Below are 13,963 nucleotides of genomic sequence, written 5' to 3' on the forward strand. Positions count from 1 at the left end.
GTTGTTGAGTGGGTGGGTGGGTGAATGGGTAGGTGGGTGAATGGGTAGGTTGGTTGTTGAGTGGGTAGTTTGGTTGTTGGGTAGGTTGGGTGTTGAGTGGGTGGGTGGGTGAATGGGTAGGTGGGTGAATTGGTAGGTTGGTTGTTGAGTGGGTAGTTTGGTTGTTGGGTGGGTGGGTGGGTGGGTGAATTGGTAGGTTGGTTGTTGGGTAGGTTGGTTGTTGAGTGGGTGGGTGGGTGGGTGAATGGGTAGGTTGGTTGTTGAGTGGGTGGGTGAATGGGTAGGTGGGTGAATGGATAGGTTGGTTGCTGAGTGGGTGAATGGGTAGGTGGGTGAATGGATAGGTTGGTTGCTGAGTGGGTGAATGGGTAGGTGGGTGAATGGATAGGTTGGTTGTTGAGTGGGTGGGTGGGTGAATGGATGGGCGGGTTAATTGGTAGGTGATTGAAAGTACCAGTAAAAATCTTTCCGGTGCTGCCAGCGATGGACACCAGGTACTGGACTAAATGCTGGCAGTTTGTGGTCTTGCCACTGCCGCTCTTTCCCAGAAGCACAATGGACTGGTCCTGTCTTGTTGTCAAAAGGTTTCGGTAAGCGGATTGGGCCACTGCATATATATGAGGGGCTGTGTCCTCCCGTCGACAGCCTTTGAACATGTGCATCACCTGAAATGACAGAGAGAAAAAATAAACATAACACACCCGAAAAACATTAGGCCGAGTTAATAATCTAAGAATCGTAATGTGTTACAGAGCATTTATTTTCTGTACAACAGAAAAGTCAATAATGAAAGCCTCAAATGTAAACCCATAAATATCAATTTTCCAATGAAAGGAAATCAATAGCTGTTAATTTGAAAAGAACGTTGGTGCGAATGTCTCTCAGGCACAAGTACAATAACATTTTCATATATATCATAGTTTCATCTATTAAGACAGATACTTACTTAATTAGGACAGATGACCAAAAGAAATGCACTTCTGGATTGCGGAAAAAATTTATGGCTGGTACTTTATCTTGCATGAAATCCAATAAAGCTCATTAGCAGCTTTCTGCTGCCCATTTCCTATTGCGATTAACCAATGAAGGGTTATGGGGCTGTATAAAATATAGTACCCATAATGCATTGCTGCCACATTGAATAGCTCTGTCTATAATCACATACTGTCGTGAAATAATGTATTTAATTAAGAAAAAGATGGTTATGTGAGTATTTTCCACCTTCTGTAACAATGAATATTCTGTATTCGGATACCATAGAGAAGTAAGCTGCTTTGGATGTGGGGAGTGTGAAAGATAACATGCAATGGCTCTCACCTTCTCCGAGTACATGGAGGGGGCGCTAATAGGGTTGATGATCACCATGTTGGGTCCGGCGTGTGTATGGTTGAGGTTTCCTCCATAGCGCTGGCGCAGAGAATGCATGACACTGGACTCATTCAGATAGAGCAGAGCTGCCAAGTCCTCGCAGCGGTCAAATGACGGCGGGTTCGCCTGGGTTGAGGGGTTTAAAATGTTAAAGGTCATAAAATGCAAAAAAGCATGAATGGGAAGAGTGGAAAAATTCCTTAATATGGCAAAAAAAGAGAGTGAGAGTTTTAAATTGAGGTGCCTCAACCATAATAGCCTCAAGACTTCAAGTGTTGAATGCAATTTAAAACTTGTCAAGCTAACTCTGGATCGAGCTTTGCAAGTCCCTCATTGAACAGACGGTTCAAAAACTTGATTTGAGGTCAGCCTTGACATTATGGAAATCATCAGCTTCCAGCCGGCCTTCACCGGGGGGTATGCAAATTAAGCGACTGAGCCAGGCAGTAAGTGAATTGATAATATCTCCCAACATATGTCTCATCAAGGCCTAATAGTACAAACTCTGAAAATGGCAGCACTGACCTCCCAAACTATTCTATTAGACCTGAATGTGTCTATATTAATCAATCTGTCCATTAAAAAAATTGGGTCAAATCACACCTGTTTCTCTATGACCCATATCCTGTCTTCAATTTCTCCCACCCTCTGCATGTACCCAGGGCCCACCTGTGCATGTCTAACCCTCTGGATTCAGGCCAGATAGAAGCAGAGATCTGCAAATAATCCTGTGGGCGAGCCCTGCAAACCTTAAGGTTCATTTAAATACTGTACATATCTATTCTGGTTTTGAATCCACAGTGCCACAGTGAAAGGAATCATTGTTTTCCATTGCGAGTCTGCAATCTGAACTGTAAGTGATGAAATTAGATGAGATCGTGTTGTGCATGTTTTCTATTCTATTTCCTGGCAGCACTCAAAAACCAGCACTGCATGACTAGTGTAGCAAGTAATTCAGTCAGGTGTTTCCCATACATTGATTTATTTGTGGAAGCAAGCCACCCACAATAACAACATAGGCCACAACAAATAGATTTCAGTGCTTCCCATTCATTAAGTAGAATGTGTATCTTTTAACGTCGTGTTTTGTGACATCGATGTAAAACAAACTAGAATTGTGTCCATATCAAAATCGCAAAAGACTGACTACGCTGTGCAGAGAAGTGCGCACTTCACGTTATCAGCTCCGCATCTCAGACTCAGTCAATTCGCAGTTAACCTCATCTGTGAATGTGCTAACTTTAGCGTACATTTTGGAATATAACAGCCACCAGTTCAGCATTATTTTCACATTTGCATAGTTGAAAATTACAGCATTTCACCATTTGTAATGGGCATTTCAGCATTTCACCATTTGTAATGAGCATTTCAGCATTTGTAATGGGACGCGTTTGTAAACTTGTTTTCCGCCTAAATAAAAGCTTGACTGATGTCTTTCAAGTATCGAAAGTAGGAAAAAACTTTTTTATTATTTTATTAAAACTTTATTATTATTATTATTATTATTATGTATTGTAATGTAGACCGAAGGGGACTCAAACCTCTTATCAGTGATATAAAGTTCTGATACAAGTCAATGCACAATCAATTTGCACACTGAACATGGGTTGAAGCTCTTAATTTGAACTCTCAAAGTGCACCAGATTGATGAATTTAAAGGACTGTTTGTTTTTTATTTAAGGAGATACTATAGATTTTGATATCTATAGTCAAAATAGACTTGACCCTCCCTTCGCCAGCAATACATATTTCTATGATCCTGTAAAATGATTGTGGAAAAAAGACATGACCTTCCCCGATTAATTTATTGATTACTTCTGTACTGGTTTTGCGCTTGGCAAAGATGTTCATATATCTCTATGCCTATAGACCTACGCCAAATGTTCATTAAAAAGGGTCCTGTACAGCACGACATATATCTACGAAAAGATTGGTCTGTGCGATAAATAAATGTACGCCTGTAGCACACGTGCGATACAGTTTTGTAAACTCCGTTAGTGTTTGTTTTCAGACACGATAACAGTCGTTTTATAGACTTATGCTTAGCGATATCATGATTTTTGATCGTGGATGATTTAATCTCCACGTTCTGCTTTTGAAAAAATATGGTAGTATCTTGGTATATCGCATATTCTATCAGGTGCAGTTCTGGAGCCTCAAGCTTGGCAGCTAGCCTGGAGCCTCCGAAGATGCGCGACTTCGAGACGAATCTGTCCGAGCATATACGTCTCATCACACTGTCACCCAGTTTTTGCGTCTAGTAGTAGGCTAGTTGATTAAATTTAAAAAATGAGCCTACAATAGCAGACACAAGCCCTTTTAACTATGGTCCACATTTTAGAAAAAAAAAACAACTCGAAATTAAATTATAATGTGTAGTGAAATTAGAATAAGTTATTGTTAATTTAAAAAAACATAAAACAGAAGTAGTGAAACATGCATGGATGAGTTGTTCACAATAAAAAAGCCTGCAAAACGGACCTTTTCTACGTCATCCTCGTCCACGTCCAGTACTGTCCCATCATGCTCCAGTTTGATTTTTACTTTCCCCTCTGGTAAACTGCCAGTCTCCGTCTTCATCACTGTAGCTGTGAGAATACCAGAGAACATAGTAAACGTAACTGCACAAAACATCATTGCGGAACAAAATTACAATTGACTTCTAATATTGTAGTGCTGTTAAATCACTCCTTATTCTAAGTTAAAAATGACAGAAAAATCGAAAAATTGACTCCCTTTCTTAATAAATGTCCCCGGTGTTATTTTATGCAAAACATAAGTGCACAAAACCCGTAAAGAGTAAATGTTTCCATAATCTTTCATCGAAATGTAATGTTCTCTTATCTTTAAAATGACTCTCTCTGCAACTCTAGCTGAATATTCTTTTCCCCACATGAATAAGTCAAATTATTGAAGTTAAATGAGCAGAGAATGCCATTTCATGTTGTCTTAAACTTAAAATAACAAAGTTTGAGTCATGCAGAGTTCAATTTGCATGTTTTTTGTACTAACCCAGAGAGAATCCATCCTTGTGGACCAGCCACACTTTCTCCGAGCCATACCATGCTTGCTCTGCAGCAATCTGCTCCTCTGTTTTCACCTGTGAAGAAAACACCACCAGCCATTAGTAATGAACAACTCATTATTTGTGAATTTACACAGGCCTTTGACCAGAAACATCACTGACGCTTCAAATCCACAGCATGCATTAGTCCACACTTATGGGAAAAGGACTGCTATCACTTAATGACACAAAATGGTATATTTTAACCCTGATCTGAGACATCTGCTAACAGAATAACTATTAAGGTACAAACAGGTCCCAGATCAGCCAATAAGAGCATTGTTTCCCAACGTCTATAGTGGTAAATAAGCTTGAAATGCTGTGGGCTGTCATGCAAGATGGGGTGAGTTGAACTGCAGGTGTAGATGAAGCCAACTCTGGCTTCAAATGATGGATAGGGTCAGATTACAAGCTCAATGTTCTGGTTGTCTGGGCATGTCTGATTCCACTGCACTCATGCTTGACCTACACACACGGGTCTGAACATGAACTCTACCGCTGTGAAGGGCTGACAGTGAGAGATAGTATATCAGTTGATCCATTGATGGGATGGAGTTGTGTTCCAGTTCACATGCTTCTAACCTCTGGTGTTTGGTTAGTATACGATGTGATGATTGTAGATAAACCAGTACACTCTGACTCTACAAGTACAGTGACACATGAGAAGGAAGGGTAGGAAACACAACAGCACAACCACTGTCAGTGCAAGTTAATAACAATCCAATTCTATTAAAAAGTTAGATGAACCCATATTACTAGGGTATTTTCCAGATTGTCTGTTTTGCTGTTATGTTTTTCCATCTGGGTGTCTCATAATTATAGCCTCTACAGCTGGGGTCTTTGTATCGATGAAATGGGATGGGTGCGAACACAACACTCCACAACAGAAGGGCGAGTTTGACACAATAGGTCAAGGTTGGGATTAGGCAACTACAGTACACACACAGCAGAAAGCAGACCTTAGGCTGGGCGGCAGCAGCATGGTCTGCCTTTAGGATTGCCACGGGATCCTCCTCCACCTGTCCCTGTGAGACGGCAGGCCAGCATGAGGGGGCAAGAGCAGCGTTAGACATCATAACACTTTATCATGTGCATCTCTCAAAAACACACTCATTTATCAATTTAATAGCCTGCCTCAGCTCCACACATAGAGCATTTTAAAGCATCCTGTGAATAAAAAGGTTTATTGATCATGTGATATAAGGCACTGTCATACTCTGGGAGGTAATGGGTATAAAATAAACATTCAGCAGGGAGAATGTTATAAAACCTGCCAAGAATAGGTCATAATTAACCTCTCTCGCTAGCTCTCTCTCTCTCTCGATATATATGTATTTATATACTTTGTATATATATATATATATATATATATATATATATATAATCCATACTTTATATATATATATATATATAATAAAATATGTAATAATTAATTATATATAATTACTTGCAGTTATGAATAATGTCATGTGATTCAACATGTAGTAGATTTCTACATCTGCATTCAATTATATTATTAAATGTTCCACATGTTGTATGAGAGTATAAATATTAAAAATGAAATCTCTGAAAATATACGACTGATACAAACATCAACAGACAGAGGTGATGCAATGTGATATAAGGATTTATAAAGACACTATGTTAGTGATGTGAGGCAATACATAAATTAGATAATGTTCAGAGCCTGAGGCATGAGATGGCAACAGGCAACGCTCATAAATCAAAGTCTTCAATAAGAAGGCTTATCCACTGATATTCACTTATAAGTTGACCATCTGGACAGCAGAAGCAAAATCACTAACATATTGCCCTATTTTTTTTTCATTCAGTTACAGCTAACCCTGAGCCATCATGCGCTGCAAAAACACTGGCTAAAAATGATCATTCATAAGCAATGAACAAGCAGACAATCCTTATATCAAAGATATGATATATATATATATATAAAAATGGGGTTCAGTTAGCCAAATATTTATCATTTATCAAGTCTTGATAGAAAATGTAAACATTTATTTTTGCCACACAAAAAAAGTTGATAATGCAAGCACAAAAGTATAGTCATGAATGAGGGTGGGGGGTGAGTTAGAAAGAGGAACAGAGGGCTTACACTCCGACAGGCCACACGAGCACACACTCCGGCCACTCCAGTACAAGAGCCTTGTACCTGAGACGACGCTGAGGCACTGGCCACAGGTTCCAGCTACACCAGCCAGCCAAACAATCACAGCCACAGAGACAGCAGTGGATGAGAGAGAGAGAGGTAAAGATGAGACATGTACCCGCAGATGAAAGGACAGCAGGCACATGGAGGTGAGATGGGCATGCCTGAACCATAAAAACCTGTTTACTAGATACGAAAGTGATACTGCACCACATAGCAAATGGAAAAAATGCATGAAATTGTGATAAATAGGAAGAGACAGGTTAAAAACAGACATGGGGTTTGAGAGACTTATCAAAAACAAAAACAATAGCCTCAAAGCTCAGTAGACATTAGAGCAGAATGCTGAGCTACAAAGTTGTATCACCATGTCACTAAGGCAACCATGCTCTATGCACAAAAAATACATAGCATAAATACAAAGTTGGGTAAATAGTTTTTAAATGTTTTTTTTTTTTATGAACAGAATTTTGTACTGAAAAGTGTTTTTTCTCAAATTGTCTGCCATTTTGAATTGTTTGAATTTTTTTTGTTTAAAACACCACACAAATCGTCCAAAGTTTTGTCGTCTTGGGCTAGCTTGTTTAAAACTTTGCAGCTGTTTTTAAAAGGGATTTAAGGAACTGCATTCACAGTGTCTAGGTAGGCAGCTCACTAAAGTTTGGAATGAATTCATACATTATTTTTTTTAAGAGACAGCGTTAAGAATCATTAGATGTGAAGGCACTATGAGCTTTGCTCAAATTAATGTCCTTAAAATCCCTTTTCCTCATTAACAATGCAGTGTATTAAACTATTTCCCCATGAGTACTCAGTCAGCATAAACACTTTCAGGCTTTAAAGTGCTCTATTTATAGGCCTACAGCCAGTGCAGTGAGAGACACATACTGTAATACAGTCTGAATAAAGCATTTTAGCACCAGAGAGAGAGCGAGAGAGAGAGATGAGAAAGACAAAGAAGCAGGAATGAAGACAAGATAAGTGAAAAGAGGAAGAGGAGGAACGGATGGGCATTACAGTTGCAGCGAAGATCCTCTCCAGCCGCCTCTGTGCTTCTTCAGTGGGACTCAGTGGCGGACTCTCCTATAGGTCAAACCACCAAGAAGAGGTGAGTCCAAGTCAGACTAAGCACATGGCTTTGTTAATGAGACATGTTGTGTAGAGTAGCCAACAGTAGCCAACCAACAAAGCTTTAGACAGAACCTGGTTGAGAGCAAGCAAAGTCACGAGTGTTTATGTTAGCCATGCTGCATTCCCTTCCTCGAGAACTATATGGGCATGTCATCTAATCACTGCAAACCGTGAACACACCTTTTTGGACAAGGTTGGTAGAGTGGGTTTAGAAATGCTTCCAGGAGAAGGTCTCCCTGCTGGAGTTGGTTGCATACGTACGGTCGTGTTCACCTTCACACCCAAAACCACACACAGTGTCACAAAAGTCAAGTTGTTTAAGGGATTGACGTCAGTAACCATACAACCAGAAACAGATTAGTCCACCACTCTCGATTCCAACCAAAGAACCAAACCAACCATTCAACGTCCACAACACTAAACAAGTTCAAGATCCATGAGATCTCTGGTCTATGATGTTGCTCTGTGGGCCTCTGAGGTGACTTGATCTACTAACAGCCTTAAACTACAGCATTGATTTGCAAGATCAGCATATTAAAGCTGGTTTCCCAATGGTAACGTTCAGGAACCATAAGCCCTGGCCTGAACAGTTAAGGCCAGAGACTTCAAAGGCAACTCAGAGACAGTAAGAACCTCAGGAGAAGGCTTCTGTCAAACAACTAAAATCACATTTCAAAAACACTTCAGAGAGCTACAAATCATAAGGAAACATGCAGGTAAAGTGTTTTGAGCAAAAAAGAAACAAACAATGTAAACAGCTAAACTTTGGGAAATTAGCTAAAATTAGCACTACTGTGTTCCATTTACAGCATACACGTTAGTGCACTCCTCAAACAGCAATCCATGCAGCCAAGTAATCACTGTGACCAATACCTCTGGTTTCTTCATAGGCATCTGTTTGTGGGTAGGAATGAACCCTGATGGAGGGGCAAACTGATCTGTTTTGAGGGCTGGGGGTTTAAGGGTGTTGGATTTACCAGGAGCGGTTGGAGCACAGTTAGCAGCTGGGACAGCAGGTGTAGAACTGGGGATAACAGGCAACGTTTTGGGATCTGGAATAGGAACTGAAGGTGTAGAAACGGTAGGAGCTATTTGAATATCTCCTCCAGCAGGGGTCTTAGGAGAAGGTTTTGGAGTAGGAATAAAGCCTGCTGGAGGGGAAAGAGTAGATGTTTTTGAGATTGGGACAAATCCTATGGGTTTTGTTGTAGGAACAAATCCTGATGGGGGAGAGAGTGGATTGGGTTTGGAGGCTGGGATGAATCCTATTGGTGGTGAAACAGGTGACTTATGTGTTGTTGAGGTAGTAGCAGAAGCTGAAGTCTGTTGCTCTACTTTTAGAGTCTGGGAGGCTTCTAGTTTGGGCAAAGTTTTATTCTGTGCTGGTTCAGAAATGTCCTTCTCTTCAGACTTCTCTACATGTTTCACATCCTCTTTTTCAGCAGGCTCATTATTGCGGATCCGATGACGAGGTTCCCTGGTCCTGCCTCGCGTCATCAAGTTAGTCAGTCCAGCAGAGATATCATCTCTTTCTTCCTTCTTTATGGTATCATGTTTGAAGGAGAACACAGGCACTTTCACAACTTTTGGTACAGATGCTGGTTCAGGTTTTGGTGGTTCTAAAACTGGTATAGGTGGTTCTGGGGACATTGCAGGGATTGTTGCCCTGTCCTCTTCAGTAGGAAGTACCCTCCTAACCACCCTGCGCACCACCTTCACCACCTTCTTACGGGTCCCACCCTGCAAGTCCTCTGTGAGTTCTGGCTGGCTGGCACTTGCAGTAGTCTTGACACTTCCATTGAGAGCACCATTCACTTTGCTTTCTCCATTCAAAAAAGGTTCAGGACTCAAAGAAGCTCGAGAAGGCTCAGGGCTTTTGAAGCGCTCTGGCATCTTGGGCACTTCAGAAAACTTGCTGGTCGCCATCTTTTCTCTGTTGGGTGAGGGGCTCTTGACCCGCCTGAATTGAGACTGGGACTGGACCTCTGTAGTTGTGTCCCAAACAGGCTGAGGACTCTTGGCACGTAGTAGGCCTCTGCCAGGTTCCAGGCTGGGCACTGACTGGGAGCGGCTACTCAGGCTTCCATCGCTGTCAGACTACTCATCCGGCAGATACATGTACAAGTCAGTGAGGAAGGATAGAAAGATATTCAATCACTGAGAAGGCAAACCAATTGCTAAATCAATATATAACACTTTAAATTACATACAATCTCAAAATACTCATGTAATGCAGATCATGTAATGCTGTCTTGTTCCCATCTACATATTCCACTTGGCACCACTGAAGGTAGAGTAAAAAGATCTCTGAATCTAGAACTCTCTTGGGAGATTAAACTTCTTCAGATGACTGTCTTCCAATAGTACATTTAATGCTGTAAATATTGTCTCTTCACCAAAAAAAAAAAAACCTTGGCTACCAAACTCAAACTAAGAGAAAGGGAAGTAGAATGCTGGTTTCTATTGTCATATAATACAATCACCTTGTAAGCAGGAGAGAACCAGGACTGCAAAGGTGAACTATCACATAAATATACTTCTTCACTTTTTGCTCTTAAAAATTATTCACACAACACTTCTCCAAGCAGACATCTTGCTCCCTACCATGCTGTCTCTAATACACACATAATACACACACTGTATAGATAATGTTCATCTGTCCATCTTTTGCACATAGCACACAGCTGCCCAAGCTATTTTAATCTACAATATAAACACCATGTATTTTTACCAGAAACTTGCTGCTTTCAAATGTAACAAATTTCTATTATTAAAAAACAAATTTCTAATTATTAAAAATTAAAAAAACAGAAATGAAATGTTCAGGCTGTTGTCAAACACTCTAACACTTCAAATCATACTGAGGCAGAATTTTGATTAAAGGTCCCCTCACATGAAATCTTCATTTTCTGATGTTTTTTAACATTAGTATAAGTTCCCTTAGCCTGTACCCCAGTGGCTAAACATTTCAATTGGTGTAAACCGAGCTTTGTCTATCTTTCCCTGCCTTTGAAAAAATGAAATCTCAGATGGGCTGATCTTGAATCTCCTCTGTTTGACCTCATACGGAGAAAGGTACCTCCCCTTTCTCCTCTTTGCCTGCCTAGAGAATTTGGCTCGCACATGAGAAAATGAGCTAGGAAGTCTGGCCGCGCGAGCGCGATTTGAGTTTTTCCTCGAGAGATATCATGTCTTGCAAACGAGTGAAGCATGGCAGTTGATCACAGTTCGGATGTACAAATGAACACAAAAGTATTTTTAGTTCCTTCATCCGAGCCTCTGAAGAAACAATGGGTTCACTTAATTTTCTCTGGAAATGCGCCGACACAACTTCCCAAAGTTTTGTATGGTCAAAACATTTCACCGACGACTATTTCCTCAACTAGGGCCAATATAGAACTGGCTTCGATGAACGCCTGCAAATAAATTGATGGAGCTATCCAGCAACAATTTCTGATGTGTAGCTTAATTGTTCAAGTTCAGACATGTAATCTTTCTCACAAAATCATTCAATACCATTTATGATTAAGTCAAGCCAGTGACTAAAATATCAAATTCACATTGTTTCTTTTAGTAGGATGAAAATAAAAAAGCGATCAAAGAACAATCTTTCCACACAGCGCTTATCTTCTCGACAACTCATTATGAAATCAATGATGCACGTTACATGCTCTTACTGTCTGTACATCATCGTGTTTGCATTGGTGAAAGCATTAGAGAGAATGCAGAAACTGCATTGCAATGAGAAGATCTTCATTCTCGTGATCAACACAGACTCTCATCTGCTGCTCAATGGTCATCACGGCAACTTTTTTTGTAATGGGAACAGATCTAAATACTTTTAAAACTTCTCACAATTCGATTTAATCTCGATAGCTGCAGTAGCAAAAACGTGTAATAGCAGTAGTAAAAATATTCGAGAGAGTTACACATGTAATATGTAGCTATTTCATATGCAAGCACGTCAGCCAATGACAGCAGTGGGCGGTTACACTGAATCCCAGAGCAGACACGCCCCTTCAAACAGAGCGTTCAAATCACAGGCTAAAATCAGGCAAGGAAAAATGCCTTTTATTTCTAAATTATGACTATTTTTGATCTAAAAAACATACTAACACTATAAGGGCAAGCCAGGAAACATTATAAAATAATGAAATAACTCCATGTCAGGAGACCTTTAAGGTGCTTTAGTGATATTTAGGAAGTTTGTTTAAATCAGGCTCTTTATTTAACCACTGCCCTCCCACTCAAAGCATAGCGTGTGGTGTGCACTTCTGCACGTCAATCAACAGCTTAAAGAATCGAACAAACTCCTCCATCTTCATGCCAACACCATTTAGAGGTAAATTACAATGCAGCAGTCCACATAAATAAAAGATGTTTTAAAAATCTGTTAAGACATAACTTGTCTATTCTTAAATACTCTTTCTCAAAAATAGTGTTGAAGCAGCCACTCAATCAGGCTTCCTGTGACAACAATTCTGCATCCTGTGTCAAAACAGAGGGACTTGGAACTGACAGCATATTATTCTGAAAATAATAACTGAAAATATGCAATTAGACACGTCACTAAGGACAAATAGACAGAGTGCTTTTCAATTTTTCACTTTTTATAAGTGCATCTCTTCTCTGTGAGAGCATTATAAAAGAGCTGTGAGACTTAATTTGTTAGTACGATCGATGCACAATATCTTGGCACTTACATTGTCTTTTGAACTCTTGGGGATTGGCTTGTTCTCTTCTTTGATCTATAAAAGGTCCATGTAAAAAGGTCATTTGCATTTGATTTAGAACAATAAGTTCATGCTGAAGCTATTATGCAGATGTGTCCAACACATTTCATGCAGGACATTTTTAAAGACCAAGATATGCAGAAAATGTAACAATTTTGAAGCCTAATGAGGCACCAATTTACAGTGCTTGCCATTTTAAGCAGTGGCATTAGTGTACTGCCATGTTCCAGTCAGCGGAAGCTTTTCAAAATGTAATCAAAAGAGCAATGGCGGAGCGCTGGTGAACTACAGCACTACTAAAGCACACCGGTCATTTTCACACAGTGATTCATGTTTTCCATCTGCCTAGAACACACAAATACATGTGCACGCCCTAAACAGTGGCTGTTAGCAACTGTGCGTTCATGAACCGTGCATAAGGCACCCCAGTACATTGCCACAGATAGATTAAAAGTGAGATCATTGGTGCGTTTCATGCACACCACCCCGCTGATGTCACACAGTGCAGAAAGATGAGAATGGAGAATGGAACATCACTTTCCTTTTGCTCCCAGAAGGAAAAGCGTGATGAGAATGCCATGCTGGCAACGCTGCTGTCATGGGCTGGGCCGGGTAAGGGTTTGATGGAGGAGGGAGGGCGGGATGGAAAGATGAGTGACAGATGGAGGGACCAGCAGACAAGAAGCTGGCACAATGGATGCTGGTCTTCACAGTTATGTTAAGTGAGGTCACAAACTTCAGGTAAACAAGACCCACAATGCTGGAAAGAAGAGGAGGTTCTTGGCTCTGTTGGGTAGAAAGAGATGATTAAACAATGTGCAACTTGAGGCAAATCCAGTAAGGATATTTATATAAATATGAGAGACAAGAGACACATGACAGACCTATGGGGGGCTCATTGTATAGCTGCAGTCTGACTTCCATCCAACTGAAGCCTGTTTACTATGGACCAACTCAACTATGCAAGTCAACTATGCCTCAGACCTTTTAAAGACACCATACACCCTCTGAAAATTCATATTTGCATATATTCTAATGGTGCATCATTTGCACAAAAGCACAAAAAAATATAGCACACACACAACATTTTGACTATTTTATAGTACTTATTTGTTCTTTTAGAAGCTTGAAAGCCCATTGGCTTAGACACTTTAATTTTTTAAAACTTTCATTCCACATGGAGTTCCACACAACAAACTTATTTAGGTTTGGAATGAAATGAGAATGAGTAAATGACAGAATCTTAATTTGTTTGTTTGTAAACACAAAGCAGTTTCACTTCATTGTCACCGCATTGTACGGCATCAGCTCAGCTGTATGGATTACTTTGGGATCTCCCACTAGGCTTGTCAAATGTAACTGCCGTCCTCTAACTCCATATCCAGATCACCACTCTGAACTCCCATGAAGCCCCTCATGCCACCACTGACCCTTCTCCAGGCCTTCCAACCATCAGACACACTGCATCTATAAAAAGGTACCCGTGGAATGCTTATCTGTTAA

General features: G+C 40.3%; 2 protein-coding genes across 8 annotated transcripts in view; both read right to left on the reverse strand.

Annotated features, from left to right (window-relative positions):
* Positions 1–13,963, reverse strand: part of myo18ab (myosin XVIIIA b) — a 101,835-nt gene that overhangs the window by 59,405 nt on the left and 28,467 nt on the right. For 4 of the 7 annotated variants that reach the window (XM_089121237.1, XM_089121238.1, XM_089121236.1 and 1 more), the window contains exons 3-7: positions 5,392–5,457; positions 4,381–4,468; positions 3,850–3,956; positions 1,318–1,494; positions 455–665 (exon numbers count right to left, since the gene is read on the reverse strand). In XM_089121237.1, the coding sequence (XP_088977363.1) occupies positions 455–665; positions 1,318–1,494; positions 3,850–3,956; positions 4,381–4,468; positions 5,392–5,457 (649 nt within the window). The remainder of the gene's footprint in view (positions 1–454; positions 666–1,317; positions 1,495–3,849; positions 3,957–4,380; positions 4,469–5,391; positions 5,458–13,963) is intronic. The other 3 variants (XM_089121240.1, XM_089121241.1, XM_089121239.1) reach the window with 1 other exon arrangement.
* LOC148973354 (uncharacterized) lies at positions 6,553–12,419 on the reverse strand. The gene is made up of 2 exons (XM_089121243.1): positions 7,614–12,419; positions 6,553–6,635 (listed from the first exon to the last, which is right to left on the reverse strand). The coding sequence occupies exon 1, from the start codon at positions 9,651–9,653 to the stop codon at positions 8,517–8,519; it is 1,137 nt and encodes a 378-aa protein (XP_088977369.1). The 5' UTR covers positions 9,654–12,419; the 3' UTR covers positions 6,553–6,635; positions 7,614–8,516.

Source organism: Pimephales promelas, chromosome 16 (assembly GCF_988280905.1).
Source record: "Pimephales promelas chromosome 16, fPimPro1.hap1.1, whole genome shotgun sequence".
Taxonomy (NCBI): Eukaryota; Metazoa; Chordata; class Actinopteri; order Cypriniformes; family Leuciscidae; genus Pimephales; species Pimephales promelas.

What these genes read in the sequence shown, in the direction of transcription:
- LOC148973354 (XM_089121243.1), bottom strand. Translation starts at nt 9,653, where the DNA reads ATGGCGACCAGCAAGTTTTCTGAAGTGCCCAAGATGCCAGAGCGCTTC.